The 17,427-nt window shown below is 33.7% G+C and overlaps 3 protein-coding genes and 1 long non-coding RNA gene across 23 annotated transcripts; 2 read left to right on the forward strand and 2 right to left on the reverse strand.

The window, feature by feature from the left end:
- Positions 1-50: 50 nt before the first annotated feature.
- Positions 51-4,945, forward strand: LOC104793713 (long chain acyl-CoA synthetase 1-like). 2 transcript variants are annotated; one of them, XM_087455395.1, is made up of 17 exons: positions 59-386; positions 479-542; positions 687-776; positions 1,127-1,183; positions 1,264-1,312; positions 1,428-1,504; positions 1,605-1,739; positions 1,963-2,130; positions 2,358-2,468; positions 2,574-2,728; positions 3,178-3,253; positions 3,354-3,471; positions 3,620-3,865; positions 3,943-4,082; positions 4,189-4,371; positions 4,470-4,589; positions 4,726-4,945. In XM_087455395.1, the coding sequence occupies exons 1-17, from the start codon at positions 82-84 to the stop codon at positions 4,771-4,773; spliced, it is 2,142 nt and encodes a 713-aa protein (XP_087311521.1). In that variant the 5' UTR covers positions 59-81; the 3' UTR covers positions 4,774-4,945. The 2 variants fall into 2 exon arrangements, with proteins under 2 accessions (XP_087311522.1, XP_087311521.1); XM_087455396.1 differs by lacking the exons at positions 3,620-3,865; positions 3,943-4,082; positions 4,189-4,371; positions 4,470-4,589; positions 4,726-4,945 and having other exon boundaries at positions 51-386; positions 3,178-3,269; positions 3,354-3,453.
- A 172-nt stretch (positions 4,946-5,117) lies between these two features.
- LOC104793715 (uncharacterized) lies at positions 5,118-6,822 on the forward strand. 19 transcript variants are annotated; one of them, XR_769396.3, is made up of 6 exons: positions 5,118-5,280; positions 5,363-5,457; positions 5,583-5,653; positions 5,806-6,123; positions 6,207-6,464; positions 6,550-6,822. XR_769396.3 is itself a non-coding variant. In XM_087455399.1 (5 exons), exons 4-5 carry the CDS (start codon positions 5,829-5,831, stop codon positions 6,299-6,301), a joined length of 390 nt encoding a protein of 129 aa, XP_087311525.1. In that variant the 5' UTR covers positions 5,118-5,280; positions 5,363-5,457; positions 5,583-5,653; positions 5,806-5,828; the 3' UTR covers positions 6,302-6,822. The 19 variants fall into 19 exon arrangements, 7 of the variants coding, with proteins under 7 accessions (XP_087311525.1, XP_087311523.1, XP_087311524.1 ...); XR_769398.3 differs by having other exon boundaries at positions 5,818-6,123; XR_769397.3 differs by lacking the exon at positions 5,583-5,653.
- A 263-nt stretch (positions 6,823-7,085) lies between these two features.
- LOC147943072 (uncharacterized) lies at positions 7,086-7,565 on the reverse strand. Its single transcript, XR_015560134.1, has 3 exons — positions 7,437-7,565; positions 7,307-7,351; positions 7,086-7,207 (listed from the first exon to the last, which is right to left on the reverse strand). It is a non-coding gene; the product is annotated as an uncharacterized LOC147943072 (long non-coding RNA).
- Positions 7,566-11,709: 4,144 nt separating this feature from the next.
- On the reverse strand, positions 11,710-13,595 carry LOC104793716 (WRKY transcription factor 23). The gene is made up of 3 exons (XM_010520119.2): positions 12,854-13,595; positions 12,530-12,679; positions 11,710-12,306 (listed from the first exon to the last, which is right to left on the reverse strand). The coding sequence occupies exons 1-3, from the start codon at positions 13,327-13,329 to the stop codon at positions 11,862-11,864; spliced, it is 1,071 nt and encodes a 356-aa protein (XP_010518421.1). The 5' UTR covers positions 13,330-13,595; the 3' UTR covers positions 11,710-11,861.
- Between the last annotated feature and the right edge of the window lie 3,832 nt (positions 13,596-17,427).

The following is a 17,427-nucleotide window of genomic DNA, read 5'->3' on the forward strand; positions in this document are numbered from 1 at the left end:
TCGAACCCAAGTTTTCATCTCGGATTACTCCATCCAGCCACCTGCAGAGAGCTGTCACTGATTAACTAAAGAAACTACAACATGTATATCTTCGTTTCAACGATTCCGTTTAGTATAATCTTATTATACGATTACGTAGAGTCCGATCCTCTAATCTTAAGGGTTTTACGGAATGTTCAATATATATCTTTAGTCATCCGATCCTCTTCAAAGAAAGATAAAATAAAAGAGAGGCAAAAAATGAAGTCTTTTGTGGCAAAGGTGGAAGAAGGAGTTAAAGGGGAAGATGGAAAGCCATCGGTAGGTCCGGTGTACCGGAATATATTGTCAGAGAAAGGTTTTCCCCCTCGTGATTCTGATATCACGACCACTTGGGACATTTTCAGGTTTAATTAATTTACAATATCCTATCCTAGCCTATGGTATCCCTCAATTTTTGTATAATTATTGTTAATGATTTCCTTTTGGGTATTGTTAGTAAATCAGTGGAGAAATTCCCTGGTTACAAAATGCTTGGATGGCGTCAAATTGTCGATGAGAAGGTGACTAAAAAACAAAAACAAAAATCATATAGTTTTTGATAAAAAAGGAAAAAATAAATTTTTGGATAATTTTTTTTTTGTCAAAAACATGTTTTCGACTGGATATATGTTGTTTTATATGTGTACTTGTATGGATCGGTGTAGGTTGGACCGTATATGTGGAAAACGTACAAGGAAGTATCCGAAGAAGTTCTCCAGATCGGCTCTGCGCTACGAGCCGCGGGAGCTGAACTTGTAATTTTCTTTACATTATACATTTTCTCAAAATTACCTTATTATTATTATTATTATTATTATTATTATTATTATTATTATTATTATTATTATTATTATTATTATTATTATTATTATGATTATTATTATTATTATTATGATTATTATTATTATTATTATTATTATTATTATTATTATTATTATTATTATTATTATTATTATTATTATTATTATTATTATTATTATTATTATTATTATTATTATTATTATTATTATTATTATTATTATTATTATTATTATTATTATTATTATTATTATTACTTTACAGTTTATAGCTACTACTACAAATGGTCTATATACTAAATACGTAGGGGTGTCGAGTGGGGATTTATGGAGCTAATTGTCCTCAATGGATCATAGCAATGGAGGTCCATCTCATTTTTAATTAATTTTTCTGATTAATTTTTCTTTACAAATTACTTATATAGACATATTTTTAAATTTGTAGGCTTGTGCGGCTCACACTCTAATCTGCGTACCTCTATATGATACCCTGGGTACGTTAAATTTTATTTTCTTGTGACCATGCATACATTGGTAACTCAAATTAATCAAATTAACACTCAAGAACGTCACTCAAACACCTTTTTTCCCTTCCGATGTTCTTTTTAGGTCCAGGAGCAGTCGATTATATCGTCGATCACGCGGAGATCGATTTTGTGTTTGTCCAGAACACAAAAATTGAAGGAGTTAAGATCTTTGAGATTAATTTATTTCATCAACTAATCTGTACATTTGAAAGATGTTTAGTAATGTGATTTTTATTTTTTTCTGCTCTTATAATTTTAGCTTCTTGAGCCAGATTGCAAAAGTGCAAAACGTCTAAAAGCTATCGTTTCTTTCACTATTCTAAGCGAAGAGCAGAGAATTAAGGCTTCAGAAATTGAAGTCAAAGCATACTCGTGGCTCGATTTTCTCCATTTGGTTCGTCTCTTCTATATAATTTTATTTTTACATTGTTACAATTTCTATAGTGTAAAATAGGGCTATTCTTTGAGGTGTTAAATGATACGCACATGTTAAACCAACGGACGATAATATTATACATTACGTTAGACGCATAGGATTAATACACATAATTTGGTACCCACGTTAACAGTGTTAAAATATATTTTTTTGACTCATTCACCGTTGACTTTTTGACCAGGGACAAGAGAAGCCGGAAGAGATCAACCCGCCTAAACCGTCTAACGTGTGCACCATAATGTACACTAGCGGAACAAGCGGTGAACCTAAAGGTGTGGTTTTGACCCACGAAGCGGCCGCGACTTGCGTTATTGGGATGGATCTCTGCTTGGACCAGTTCGAAGACAAGGTGACTCTCAATCAATTTAAGAAACACTAAAAACTACGATAAGATTTATAAATAAAGAAAAAAGATTTATACATAATAGCCATTTCAATGAACATACAAAATTTCTTATAATCACTCTAACGATACATATAGTCACTTATTGACACTAAACGATGCCGATTAATCATGTATTTCCTTTCGACTAATTCTTTTTTTTTTCCCGCTTGTTTTCACTTGTATATGATTAGATGACACATGACGATGTTTATCTCTCGTTCTTACCGTTGGCTCATATTCTTGACCGTGCGAATGAGGAATACTTCTTCCGTAAAGGCGCTTCCGTTGGCTATTACCATGGAGTATAAAATCTCTTAAGATTCACAACCATCCTCAAATTATGGAAATAAAATGGGTATAATGAACTAAAATTTGATTATATTGATGTTGTTTTTTGTCCGTGTTAGGATTTGAATGCATTACGCGATGATATTCAAGAATTGAAACCGACTTTTCTAGCCGGAGTTCCGAGAGTCTTTGAGAGGATCCATGAGGGTATTCGAAAGGCTCTTCAGGAGCTTAACCCAAGAAGGAGACTCATCTTCTATGCTCTCTATAAATAGTAAGCTTTACCGTTATCTAGTAGATTAAAAGTTTCTACACGTGAAAATTAGAATTTGTGTAAAGAACTTCATTAAAACTAATTCCTTTGGGGGTAAAACCAATTAAAAATTAATGGATATGGACGTATATCAATTTTTATTTTATTTTATATATACTAGTTTTTGCATACATACATACATATACGCCTACATAATTGAGTAGAATTTAGCATACTGATTTACAATTTTCTAGATATATGTCTACGGACTAAGGTAAATTAAACGAGTATAGTTTTAATGCCGTAAAGTGAATTTAATAAGAGCTAGCGTTACGTGACTTACGTCTAGCAAACAAATTCCATTATTTTATGAATTCTCTCTGTTTTGTGTATTCTCTGTATAATGTCTCCTCTGTGTTTTTTTTTCTTTCACTTCAATGCCCTCGCAAATGAATTTTATACTAATGCAGCAAACTTGCGTGGATGAATCGTGGATATTCTCACAGTAAAGCTTCACGCATGGCTGACTTCATAGCTTTCAAAAAGGTTTAAAGCACTTGAAGTAAGGCTTCATTTATGGGATTCTTTGCTCATTACATATGGCTAACATATCACAATTTCTTATTTTGTCTTACTTGGATTTAAGATTAAAAACCAATTAGGAGGTCGAATTCGGTTGCTAGTATCTGGAGGAGCACCATTGAGTTCTGAGATCGAAGAGTTCTTGAGAGTTACTTCTTGTTGTTTCGTCGTCCAAGGCTATGGTAAAGATATATATATATATATATATATATATATATATATATATATATATATCTATATATATATATATATAATTTCCCATTCTAGGGTTTTATACTCTGTTTCTTGACTCTTAAGGAAAGTCAATGTCGCGTGCTTTGTTTGCTTTAGGTCTAACGGAGACACTTGGAGGAACTTCTTTGTCTTACCCTGACGACATGAGTATGCTTGGGACGGTCGGAATTCCAGCAGTTTACAATGAGATACGGCTTGAGGAGGTGCCGGAGATGGGCTATGACCCCCTAGGGGAAAATCCTTCAGGGGAGATCTGTATAAGAGGAAAATGTCTGTTCTCTGGGTATTACAAGAACCCTGAACTCACTGAAGAAGTCATGAAAGACGGATGGTTCCATACAGGTGTGATTGATTCAAACAAATTGAGTTTTCCATTGTTTTGATTTTGGTTTTTGAACTGTTCTTGGTGTTTTCAACAGGAGATATAGGTGAGATTCTTCCAAACGGAGTACTAAAGGTCATTGATCGTAAGAAGAATCTGATCAAACTCTCTCAAGGAGAATATGTAGCTCTCGAGCATTTGGAAAGCATCTACGGACAAAACCCCATAGTCCAAGATGTAAGGGTTTCAACTCTTTCTTGTCCAGAAAGCAATCGCTCTATGGTTTTCACTTCAATTATCTTTAAACCCGTCGTGTGATTATTATTCTTATTTGTCATCTCAGATATGGGTTTACGGAGACAGCTTCAAATCTATGCTCGTCGCTGTGATTATTCCCAATCCAGAAATCCTAAACCGGTGGGCAAAAGATCTCGGTTTGACTAAACCATTCGAAGAACTCTGTTCTCTCTCGGAGATACAAGAACACATAATTTCAGAATTGAAGTCCACGGCAGAGAAGAACAAGGTTTCTATGATTTTTTTTTATCAAAAATTCTTCTATAAATTTTCTACTAAAGAGTAACAAGTGTTGACCAAAAAAAAAAAACGTGAAAAAAAAAATAGCTAAGCAGGTTTGAGTACATAAAGGCGGTGACGGTTGATACAAAGCCTTTTGATATAGAAAGAGACTTGGTGACTGCAACGCTAAAGAACAGGAGAAACAATCTTCTCAAGTATTATAAGGTTTCCATATCTAAATTATCTTTTAAAATTTGTATAGATTAGTAATCCTGAATTAATTTGTATAGATTAGTAATGCTGAATCAGAATCTTTACAATTATTCAATCTGTTAACGTTCCATTATATATACTAATACAGGTATCAGTCGACGAAATGTACAGAAAACTGGAGCCAAAAAGAAGCTGAAAGTGTTGTGATATGTATGCTATTATATTTATTTTATAATAAAATAATTATGTATAATAATAATTGAATATTGATACAAGTGAAGATTGTGCATTCTGTAATATTAGTTCTTTATATATATATATGTAACTGATCTAATTAAGTCTTTACATGTTATATTTTCTATGATAAATTTACTAATCTAGAGTATTAGGAACCGATATTGTGGGCTAGCGGAATAAAAATATTGAAACGAAGGCCTTAAACCTTTTGGGCCTTCATTTGCCTTTTTAGACCTTAAGATGTATCAAAATGATATGGGCTTTTAAAATGAAGGCCCATCGAAACAAGTGATGGAGATGATTAAGGTTTCTGGTGCTTTCTGGAACCTTCCTCTCTAGTCTCGACAGAAAGGAAAGAAAAAAAAAAGAAATAGAGAGAGCAGAGTAAGAAGAAAGAGTGCGACTGTGTGAGAGCGAAGGAGGAACTGATCTCGACTCTGCTGAAGATTTCTCCGCTGCTAAAAGGGTTAGGGTTTCTAGGTTGCATGATTCTTTTGATCTCTTCTCCTGCTAGTTGTAATTTCTCCGATTCTTATGGTTCATCTTAGGTTTTCGAATCGAATGATGATGATGATGATGATGATGATGATAAATTAGGATCTGTTTCTTCTGATGTGATGGTTCTCTCAAGTATTATCTTTAGGTATCGTAATTTTCAAACAATGTTCTGTGGATGTTATGATGCTTCTGCTTAAATTTGGTTACGTGTTCCTTTATTTGCTTCGTAGTTGTAATATCTCCGATTCTTTTGTTCCTTGTTCATCTTAGGTTTTGGAATCATCATCTGGTCGAGATGATAGTATTGACGATCTGTTTCTTATAGCTTAGAGATATCAATGGTCTGTAGATGCTGCTGCTTTGGTGTTCCGTGTTCTTCTTCTCTTTTGAAATTTCACTCTGATTGCTTGCTCTTGTTGAACCAGCGTAGCCATTATCATTGGCATTGATTTCTTCTTTGCTAATCATTACTTATATCAGTCTTCTCTCTTAGCGTTGTTTTCAGGTAGGAAAATCATGGATCCTAATGCTCATCCCGTCATGATCACTGGCAGACACAAAGATCAATGTGTAAGGTGGGACTGTAGACGAGTCCCTGTTAGACCATTCGAGTATTGTCACTTTTCCTGCCAAGAGATGGCTGCTTCAGATTCGCAGTCCACCCTCCCATTCTTGTTGTCGGATGTCTATTCTTCAACTACTGAGTTTGCCCTCATTGCTGGCAAGATTTTCAACTTGATCAAGGCTGCAAAGGAGCCTGGAGTTCCTCAACTCTCTAAAGATGTGTTTCAAATCCCTCCTTGGCTGTCAAGTATAGTTTCTATCACTTTTGAGTTTCCATATTGTATACTCATGTTATGATTACATAGATAACTGTTTTGAGTCTCATTATAGGTAAGTTCGATGTTGAGTTTTCTGCATGGGAAACCTTTCGCCAGTGGTTGTTCATGGGATCGTCTCAAATTCCTGCAACTTTGGATTTCAACTAGGTAGAAGAACGTAGCAAGGTGGTTGGTCAAGTGAGGCTTTGTGTTCTTAAGCCTTTCCCCAAGGAAGACAACATTTGGGAACTTCACCAGTATTCAAGCTTGGATCAGATGGGAAAAACAGTCTATGTGATGCGTTGCAACAAATTTGGCGAACCATTATCAAGTACTCGTTTATCCAATTGTAGTTTGCTCATTCAGATGTCATCTTTTGTTGTCTCTTTTGTTGTATAACTCACAAAATCATGCAGTTTTGGAAACTTAACAGCTGGGGAGGATGAGGAAACTGATAGTGATTGATTCAAGCGGCCGGTTGTACTCTGGAAATGTAAGGTGAAGCTGGAGAGTGATTACTAGAGTATGTGACATCATGCGTTTACCTTATGGAATCCAAATACTGTTAGGCTATGTTTCTTAGGTGGTTAGACTGTTTTTGTATTGGATTTATGTATGGATTTTTTTTTTAATTAGCCAATACACTATCGGGTCTTTGCATAATTGCATCAACCAACTTTGTGTTGAAATATCTCTAGTCACTTGAAACATTTTATTTTATCTATGAGTTTTATTTAGAACATTTTGCAAAAAAAATGAAAATTGAGTTTCGTAACTCAAATGATTATGGTCGCCTCCAAAGTTTCCATGTCAACCGGATGTTTTCACGCCGGCATTTGGAAATTAACCTTTTATGGCCCATAATCAATCATTTGGGTCCTATATACATATCGCAAATGAGAATAATACACAAACTAGAGCACCATTATGTTAATTTATTGTTTCCGCTCCAATTACTTCTTTGCTGCACATCCTATCTTTTCTTCTTTAAATTCTCTTTCTGCACTTTTCTATTTGTCTCCCACATAAACTGTCTTGCATTTACAATGGTTTTCCTGAGTCGCTCTTCAACATCTAGACACAATAACAAAACCAAAAAACAAAAACTCAGTCACCTCATAATTTTTACTTTAAATAACAGAACTAAGGGTTACGAATTACGTATGAGCTCACCCAAAAAAGTGCTCGCATAACTGGGATCATTCCCCATAGTTTGACCTATTATCACCTCACACAAAGTTAGAAGATAAGATTTTAGTAATGAACTATAAACTTAGGCTAAAATCAAAATCGTATCACAAACCAGAGTTTGGCCTTGGTTTTGCTCTGAGATCATCGTCCTCGAGTACAGAAGAAGTCTGGATCTCCCTATTCCCAATAGCTGGAATTAAGGTCAGATTGCACTATTTGTGTACCACAATTATATTACAAGTATATACAAATAAACTGTGTAAATGAAACCTAAAAATAATACTACAATATAAATCATAAATTTTATCCATAAACAATAAATTCCTAATGATTATGTTATCAAATACATTTATTCACAACAATGTTGTTCTTTTTACGTTACAACAATTATGTCCATTAGTACTTTTGGCCAAAAAAAATACAAAGCATTTACATCAAACATTGCTTGTCCATATGTAGAACAATTTCATTCGAAAATCTCATCCGGTAGTACCGTGTGTTTATTTTTTAAAAAAAATTGAACTTCTCTATTCAAAAGGACTAATCGATCGAAGATTTAAGAAAAAGAAAAAAAATCGAAGTCCAAAAATATTAAATCTAAACAATTAGTACAAATTAACCGAAGAGTCTAATAATAAAATCTCATCACGTTATCATCTCTCATATCGCTTTTGTAATACGGAAAAGAAAAGACTTTAAAACCTAAGATTAGAGTCAAAAGATAACAAATAAATTAAAGTAATTCGTCAAAGGTTCTTTGTGGTTCATATGGTTTAAAATTTAACCAGTCAATAAATCGGTTCAATTTAATCGGTGTTCGGTTATGACATAAATTAATCGGTATTCGGTTCAATGTGCTCTTTTTATTAAAAGTATTTCGTCAAGGCCCGTTTAGGTTTTTTTTTTCTTAAGTTGAGTTGCAGGTTGATTACGGAGCTCGGCCCATCTCATGCACGTTTATCTCTCTCTTTTTTTTTTTATGTATATATTTTTGTTTTCGAGTAATTAACACATAGTATTTTTCAAACCTGTATCAAGTATCAACTATCATGTCATGTCCATAAATCAAATCAAATCAAATTTTAACATAGACGACGACTAAATCGGATCGAAAAGCAAGAAGACTTAAACCAACTCCTGAACCGCAGACTCAAGAGCGCGGTTAGGGACAAGATTGGTGTGAGAAAGCTTGAGATTTGTCATTGGTGATGTATTGTGACCTGTGTTAAACCATCTCGTAATAGCTTCTGCTTCGTATGTATATCCATCAGCTGTCAATTGTGGATCTTTCATAACCTCCTGCGAATGTATCAAACCACATAAACATTAAACATACATATATATTAATTACGAGTATACGATATTGTGATTAGTAAGGAGGACTTGCCTGTGAGATAGGGCAAATAAACGATTCTATTTTCTTTGTTGTTGTGAGCTCATCGACTAGCTTGAGAGCGTTGTCCCTCTCTTTTTCCATTTCCATCACAATCGCATTTATTTTAAAAGATTCAATTATTGGACCTTTGACTTTCTCGAGCTCTTCTTTTTCTTTAGTAAGAGCTTCCGTGAGGAGTAGCTCGCTCTTGTACTTGTTCTCCAACTCCTCGGCCTTGATACACATATCCTCATACTTTTTTGTGATCTCATGGACTAGTTTGAGAGCATTGTCTATCTCGCATACTTGTTTTTCTTGGTTAATAATAAGAGATTTCTTGAGAATCAGCTCGCTCTGGTACTTGCTCTCCAACTCATCAGCCTTGTTACACATATTCTGATGTTTGATTTTGAGATTTACCACTTGAAGCTTCAATATCTTTACTTCTTCCTTTTTTCTAGCAAGTGCTTCTTCTGTTTCCTTCCTAAGCTTCACTTTAACAGTATCTCATCATCTCCATCTCTGCAGCCTGTAAATCAAAGTTAGGCTTTAGAGACATATACTCATACCTATTCATAAAAGAGAAAGGCTTAATAAATTAGCAGATCTCTAATTAAGAGTGCAAAAAAATAAAAATAAAAGGCAAGGCAAACCTGAATTCTGCTTTTGCGAGTTGTTTCAGAGTCAGTCATTTTCTTGAAAAATCGAGTTATCATCTTAACGAAACTCTGAAATTTGATGAATCTCTCAAGAAGAGTCTTTCAAAAAGCAGAGAGATCCAAAGATTCAAGAAGAAATTAATTTGTTAAATAACGCTGACGAAAGTTTTCTTCTTGAATGTGCAAGGTTAATAATATATTAATTACTCGTTATTGTTTATATATATCCTACTAAGGAAAAAATAATTTGTTTAAAACCCATTTAAACTTGGAATTGTAAAATCTTTGTTAGTCGATTTGTAAATCTTATACTATTTTATTTGTATATATAATTTATAGGGATTATATATGCGTAATTGCGTTGGTAAATGTAATAGTACGTATGTAATGTATAAGGTTTTTAGTTGATTTGTAAATATCTTATATGATTTAAAAATCTTATAGGATAATGGAATTTAAAATTTTACAAATCTTTGATTATGGAAACTAATATTGCATCTCACGAGAGTCTTATCCTTCCTACTTATTCTTCTATTTCAAAACATAAATAATCTGACTTAAAATACAGAAAAAAAAAAAAAAAAAAAAAATCTCACTAAGGATGTTGACAGGAGATCTCACTAAAGATGTTAAAATAGTCTTCATTTTTTTCAAGCACAAATTATTTGATAAATTTTCATGTCAATGCTATTTTTACGGCTTAAAAGTCTTTTAGATCCAACAATTGTGTATTGAAAATGGAATAAACTCGGGGAGTTCTACAAACCATATTGTGTCACTGATGAGCAAAATTGTTAGTTGTTTTCTTTGAATCAATGGGACTCCTAAGTTTGTCTTTTAGTCATTTACTTTCAAGCCATCGAGTGTTTTGGTACGTTTGCTTTCGGTTGCATTCGTGGCTTTGTTTGAGACAATGATTATGTACCTTCTTTGGTTTGGGGTTATCACTCACCGTAAAGGTCAATACAAACATACTAAAGCCAATGGCGTTGTTATGCACTCACTAGACAAAAAGACAAAAAAAGTGATATTACCTCATAAGATTGTTTTTTGCTTCCTTGTTCTGTTATGTAGAACATGTTATCACACACACACATGGCTGCAAAAGTAACAAAAAGAAAAGGAAAACAAAAAAAATATATTCGCTCTGTTTTCACACCATTAAAAAAGATAACCCAAATTCATGATTCTCATTTTTTTTTTTGGGTGTCAAGCCTTTAAATTAATGATTTAGTTAGTTTGTAACCAAAAAAAAAAAAAAAAAAAGGAATTTGCATTAAGGTTTACAATATGTTAAGTTTTACATTTTACATTAAGATTTTCTTTTCGGTTACAGTTTGCTAATAAACAATTTTTTACCTTATAGTGTAATTGTAAATGATGCATGATTGATACAAAAGCCGAAAAGCGCATATGAAAGAAAAAAATAATGTATTGACTGTCGTTTATGTTCCTGCAGTGCCATGAGAGAAGGCAAAAGCATAAAACAAAACAAATCCCGTCGAATACTAGTATTTGTTTTAAAAAATATATGAAAACGTCTTTAGGTAAAACACAATGGCTATCTAATTAATTTAAACACGTTTAAACTATCGAGTCTTCCACGTTCTACCACATCGTACCTAGTAAATATAAAACTTGTGAAAAGAGAGGATTTTTCTCTTTCATTTTCTCTATTTTTTAAAAAAATAAGTGAAAATAGCCAACGACAATAACACAGTGCATACGTCTTATTCTTCACCGCAGTGTAATCATGAAACAGCACGAATAGCAAAAGGGGTAAATAAAAAATAAATACTACTAGTATATAAATAAGAAATCGTGAAAGGTGGATCAAAACATAGAGGATAGTAGGTAGCAGTTGTTGGGTTTATGCTTCCAATTTCGCATTAATTTTCTCTTAATTTGTCTCACTTAATTAATCTTGTTGCTTACAAAATAGAAAATACTAGTTGAAATTTCCAGATTCCAAGACAAAAATTTAAGCGAGGCAAAAGAAATCCCAGAAAAAAAAACATTAACTGACTCTGTCTTTGAGTAGAGATAGAGTAACCTGAAACCCTAGAACGCATTAGAACCGTACGTATATCAAACTAGTTTTCGATTTTTAAAAAGTTAACCACTAACTATAAACTATATAAGCTAGCTATGAGCATAGAGCTCATGCAATGCCCATAGCAGAGGTTTTAAAAAGACGACCATTGTTATATAGACTATGATCGGTTATTTACAAAACGACAAAATTATTATGCGATTTAGAGTTTTTGCCAATCATACTATTTGAAAACCCATGTTAACTAGTCCACCAATTTTCAAAGAAAACTAGTACATGTTTTTGTGTAATGATTCCATGGTGAAAAATCTTGTAAGTACCTAGCTATTATAGTAGATCCACAAGAAAACATCCCCTTCAAGAGATCGAAAGATCTGTTTCTTTTAGACAATAATACATTCTAAGAAAACCTAGATGTGAATTACAATACTAAAAGACTTTTATATACTACTAGTCTTCCTTGAGCATATGATATGGAACAACATCTTGAAGAAGTCCATTATCTTTGTTAACCAAACCTCGACTCCTTTTCACACGATCGTCATCATCACCAAACTCATTAGCGTGGGTATTATTAAGGTACTCGCAGACTCCTCCAAAACAAGACAAGAGTTGTTGTTGCTGTTGTTGTTGGTGGTAATGGACAAGCTGTTGGAACTGAGGGGAGATTAACGTGGAGCTTTCTATAGGAAAGCCAAAGCAACCATTACCGAGATTGGAAGCAGCTCCAGATGATCCGTAGAAACCAGCTCCAGTGGAGATAGGACGAGACGTGAGTGGACTAATGTGTGTGTGCTGACCTTCGTAGGTCGTAACTACAGTGCTTGGATCTCTGAATGATCGCTCTACTCTCTTCTTCACATTACATGAAGCCGTTGTGCAACGGTAGTAACTCCTGCAAAAAACGAAACACCATTACACAAAAATTAGACTCATAAAACTTTGGGTTAACACTTTTTAAAGTTTATATTTTCTTTGGAAAATGTAAAAAGAAACTTTGGTTAGTAAAAGGCTTTAACACACACACGAAAGGTATGAAACAATGAGGACACTAGATCCAAAAAAAAATGAAGACAATGCATGTTTTCTTTGATATGAAGAAGAAGAAGGAAAGAAACCTGGGAAAAGGACTGTTTTTGACAGCTTTTTGACCATATTTTCTCCAGCGGTAGCCATCTTCGAGATGATCAACCTCACTCTTTGTCATGAATGCGACTCTTGCCTCTCTCTGTCTCTTCTTCTGATTATTATTCTTCTTTGCTTTCAACCTGCTCATACATACACAAATAAAGAACATTAAAAAAAGCTTACTTTAGGGAACTTGTTTTGTTTTTTTTTTTTTTTTGGTTCTCAGAGTCTTTTTCTCGAACAGCTTATGCTCATAATAACATTGATCCCTTTCAAAGAGAGAGAACCAAAAAAAAAAAAAGAGAGAATCTCACTGTTTCTTAGTATGAGGATGACTCTTCTCTTGTACATCTTCCTCTTCTTCTACTTGGTTGTCTTCTCGTTTTGGTTTCTCTTCATTAACAGCCTCGCTCGAAGCAGAAGAAATGGAGGATGAGTTAGGAGTCGCCGGTGGATGAATCGAGAACTGATCCGAACAAAAAGATTCCACCTTTGACGCCGCTTTATCAGGCGGTGGAGGAGCTTCAAGGATGGTTGAAACAGGAGAAGACAGCTTCGTCGAAAGCTGCGTTTGCGTCTGCGTCTGCGGCGTTTCGATAAGGAGAGAATGAGGGGAAACAGTAGTAGTAGTAGCGAAATCGTGATGATGATGATGATGATGAGGTTGAGAACCTAATAACTCCATAAACCCTAAGGAGTTCCTCTCCGCCGCCGCTAAATCTCCGAAATCCCAAACGCCTTGCGACGACGGGTAGTAAAAACTCGTCTTTGAGAAATCTGTAAACTCCATTCTTCTTCTGCTCTCACTCGGTTTTCCCAAAAAAAAAAAACAGAGAGCGAAACAGAGATATCGAACCAAGAAAACAAATAACAAATGAGGAATCAAAATAGAAAAAGAAAAGATCGATCCTTTGTAAAGGAAGAGTTTTTATTAGGGCTACAAGAAGAAGGATACTATATAGAAAGAGAGAGAGAGAATGGAGAAGTTTTTTTTTTTTTTGGGGGGGTGGGGGGGGGTGGGGGGGTCAGAGATGAAAGAGATAATAAATAATGAGTGAAGAAGGGATTTTGATATTTATGTCACAACACTGTGTTAAATAATGAATGAGGTGAGAGAAACTTCATTGTAGTAGTAGCATTTTTTTGGATTTCCTTATTGACCGGCGCTAGCAGGTTACTATAATATACAGTGACAGTAACCGGTTACAAAATTAGTGACATATATATGGTCAACGCGTAAGTCAGGGAAGACAGCAGTAGACGCTTTCATACGTCCGGTTTTGACTTGTTCAATAGTTATACCGTTTTTTTTTTTTTTTTTTAATTCGAGCTAGTGTGAATGGAGAGACAACTCTGGAGGGTGTTGTTGTTGGGTCGTGTGCATGGGGATTCCTTCTTGTTTTTTTTTTTAATTAATGTGTGAACACACAAAAAAAAACTTGTCTTTGTAATAGTATTATAGTCTCTATTATGTTATGTAGTCATAGTAATAGATAGACTTAAAAAGACATAAGACATGTGTGGGCGGTGAGACCGTTGTCCGTGATCTAAATACAATTTTGTAATCGAAATTAATTCGTATTATTATATTATTTTATATTCGGTGTTATGAAATAGCACCAAGAATCAGGCTTATGAGGAGTGGGGCAAGTGCCCATACTCATTTTCTTAATTCTTGTAAATTATTAGCTAAGTTATATGATATATCTATTAAAATCTACAAAAAAATTCAGTTTTTTAAGGTTGTGCTCCAAGTAAAAATGTTATGTTGTGTAATATATCTATTTAAATCAACAAAATATCAGTTCCTTAAAGTTGTGCTCCATACAAAAATTGCTTCTGCATCCGTCACTACTGCCAAGGATCAATAGTAAACTTTGAAAAGAGAAAAAAGAAAAATGTGATTGACACTCACAAACACTACTACTTTTGTTCTTTGGTAAAGAGAAGCACGTATGAATCGAAAAATTATCGGCGTTTTTTAATTTTAAAAGAATAATTTTGAAAGTGGTGGATGATTAATTAAGATATTACTATATAGAGTATCATATAAATTTAGAAAAGGCCGAATTTAATGGACCGTGTTCATATCTACTTTATTTGTTTTCTGTCTTTTGGAATGTGAAATTATTTGCAAACAAAAAAAATATCTAATAAAAAGCCTGCAGCTGAGGTGAAAACATTCTTTCTTTTTGTTCTTTCTAGGTACAGCTTCTTCTTATTCAGTGCAAGGAAAAAAACTCTAGTTATGTTATAAAGGTATAATATATGGAATGCATATTCTTTGAAATAAGTTGGTAACACCATATATATATATATATATAGTAGTATATTAGAAGGGGATGAAGATAATCAGTTCAGTTTGGAGTCATGTATGCGGTGCAGACTGCATATCACAAACTCTGTGTACTTTAAAAACTTTGTTTAAATCAATCTAATGGTTTGTCACACAATTATTTCCTTTTTTTTTAATATAATTATGTTAAGATAATTAGTAGCACCAATTATTGATGTAGGGGGAATATATAGAATTTTGATAAGTAAGAGATTAGTAGTAGTATTTTTATAATAACCAAATTATAAATCCGTGGACCCAAAGCAAATCCGAAAAGATCAAAGTTAAGGGACCAGATTTATATAACTCCTGCATGCTTCATCGATCCTTTTCTTTATAAACAGCGGTGATCCCGATGGATGACTAAAGGAAAAAACTAAAAAAAAAAAGCTAAAGGTAACAAAGTCAAGATTTGAATTTCTCTTTTTGTTCCTTCTTTAATTTTTATTCTTTCTTTTTTTCTTTTGCTACCGATTTTGTTATATACTACTCGAAATTGCTTTATCCTTTTTGAATTTCTTTACCTCGCCTTCGCAAACCATAATTGTTTTCGTGTTTGTAGTAGAAAAAAAACGAAGAAGAAGCATGCACGTGTGGTGTTGTACTATGCCCATGGGGGAGATAGATAGATAGAAGAAGAGTAACGAGTGGTGACCCACTCCCGTATAATTTGCTTGCAAACTTAGCTCTTCTTTGGCATGCTTCCATGATTTTGTTTTCCCCCTCCTTTTTTTAGTAAACCCATTTTTACAAATTACATTTTTTTTTCTTCCACCTCAATATATTTCATGATTTCCCGGTTTGAGATATTATCACTCACCAGTTGCGTCATGTCTCCGGATGAATGTAACATCTTTTTTGTATTAACTAAAAAAATTGTTAATGGACGAGATTTTGAATAAATAAATAAAAGGGTCTCAATCAAAGGGTCGGCCAGACGAAGACGCGCGGCTCGGTGTTGGCGTCGGGTTGCGGGACATCAAATGCCAATGGTGGCGTATGTTTACTCCTTCCTACGTTTTCCCCCAAATATATTACACGTGTCTTATTTATTTTGTCGGCTTGTGGGTTCCATCCACCAAAACTGTCCACCTGGCAGCTTCTCGAATCCAATGGCTCACCTGGCACCTTCGAAACATCTTGATGGTTCGTTTGTGGACTTAAAAATAAATTTATGTAAAAGGAAATTATGATTCAAAATAAATGCATAGGTGATAGGAAAGGTAGATTCGTATCACCGAACCGAACGATAAAGAGAAACAAAAAAAAACAAATATTAAATTTTTGACTGCCCTAGGATTGCTTCTCGGATACGTTTAGGATCTCAAAAACCGTAGTGGATGATAATAAAAATATACTACTATACTAATTAGAACAGTAGTATAATGATTTTCTTTTCTTTGTTTGTTAAAAAGCTAGAAATTTAATAGACTCAATCAATGTTAGAATAATAATTTCACTCCGGTCACGAGTCACCAATCTTCCACTATACCACGTAATGTACTCAAAAACATTATTTTAGAATATTGTATTGGGATTACATATCATATACAGTCAAATCTTTGAAATTTGAATTAGAAAGCCCATATACAAATATTTATTTGATATATTAAAAGGCAAAGAAATGGTATATAATATGGTCACGCGTCCGTCTTACTCGTATGATCGAACATTAGAAATGTGTAGACTAAAAGTGATTTATATAGTTTGAATTGCATGTGGTTTCGTCTCATTGGTTTAGTTAGGTGATTTAATTAGGACTATATTAAAAGATTGAGAGCGTATATAGTAGTACATTATCCAAATGTGTTCCCTAACGAGAGTAAAACAAACCTTCTAGAGGAGTTGACAAGGCATGAATCAAGGTGATAATTAATAATTCACGTACGTTGCTTCTTCCTTCCTTGGATACTTATATGTCTCGTGAATTCACAAGTAGCAAACAAATCCCTAATTAAATGCCTTTTCGTGATTTTAATCGAAAAAGAAATCACCCAAACGCAACTCGTATCGCATGTGTTGACCCACTTAAAGATTTTTTTTTTCTTTTTTCTTGCCCAATACTTAAAAAATGACGTTGTGGATGAGTTAAAAACAAAATAGTTAAAATAATAACCGTTGCGTTGGTATTTGCACATGGGTAAGAGTCAAAGTAAACGCATTTTGGGATCTTATTTATTTATTAATCGCCGCATCAAACATGATGCCGATTAATATAAATCCTGTCTGATGCATGGTAGCTATTCATTAACTTATAGTCATTAATAGTCTCATTTACTACATTATAAATTTTGGTCTTCTTGTTATAACTTACAAGTCTTCAACATCCTTTAGGTTCAATTTGAATTTTCAACGGATTAGACTATTTAATGTGTGATATATAGCACTTATCCTACAACCTCGCTAAATAATTCGGAGGCAAGAAAAAGACAATAACTGATGTAAAAAAGAAAGAAAGACATAACTAATATATATAGTTTGGATCATGTTTTACGTACAAGTGAAAACAAAAATCCAATAGAAATATTTTTTAAATAACATATATTCATACAT

The sequence above is a fragment of the Camelina sativa genome, chromosome 6 (genome assembly GCF_030686135.1).
Source record: "Camelina sativa cultivar CO46 ecotype springtype chromosome 6, ASM3068613v1".
Lineage (NCBI taxonomy): Eukaryota > Viridiplantae > Streptophyta > Magnoliopsida > Brassicales > Brassicaceae > Camelina > Camelina sativa.

Excerpts from the sequence above, each read along its gene's own strand:
- LOC104793713 (XM_087455395.1), top strand. The coding sequence starts at position 82 with ATGTATATCTTCGTTTCAACGATTCCGTTTAGTATAATCTTATTATAC. Across the intron at positions 1,313-1,427 it reads ACCTCTATATGATACCCTGG|GTCCAGGAGCAGTCGATTAT; the intron begins GTACGTTAAATT and ends TGTTCTTTTTAG. Across the intron at positions 2,131-2,357 it reads TGGACCAGTTCGAAGACAAG|ATGACACATGACGATGTTTA; the intron begins GTGACTCTCAAT and ends GTATATGATTAG.
- LOC104793715 (XM_087455399.1), top strand. The coding sequence starts at position 5,829 with ATGGATCCTAATGCTCATCCCGTCATGATCACTGGCAGACACAAAGAT. Across the intron at positions 6,124-6,206 it reads AATCCCTCCTTGGCTGTCAA|GTAAGTTCGATGTTGAGTTT; the intron begins GTATAGTTTCTA and ends GTCTCATTATAG.
- LOC104793716 (XM_010520119.2), bottom strand. The coding sequence starts at position 13,329 with ATGGAGTTTACAGATTTCTCAAAGACGAGTTTTTACTACCCGTCGTCG. Across the intron at positions 12,680-12,853 it reads CATCCTCATACTAAGAAACA|GTTGAAAGCAAAGAAGAATA; the intron begins GTGAGATTCTCT and ends ATGTATGAGCAG. Across the intron at positions 12,307-12,529 it reads AAAAACAGTCCTTTTCCCAG|GAGTTACTACCGTTGCACAA; the intron begins GTTTCTTTCCTT and ends CGTTTTTTGCAG.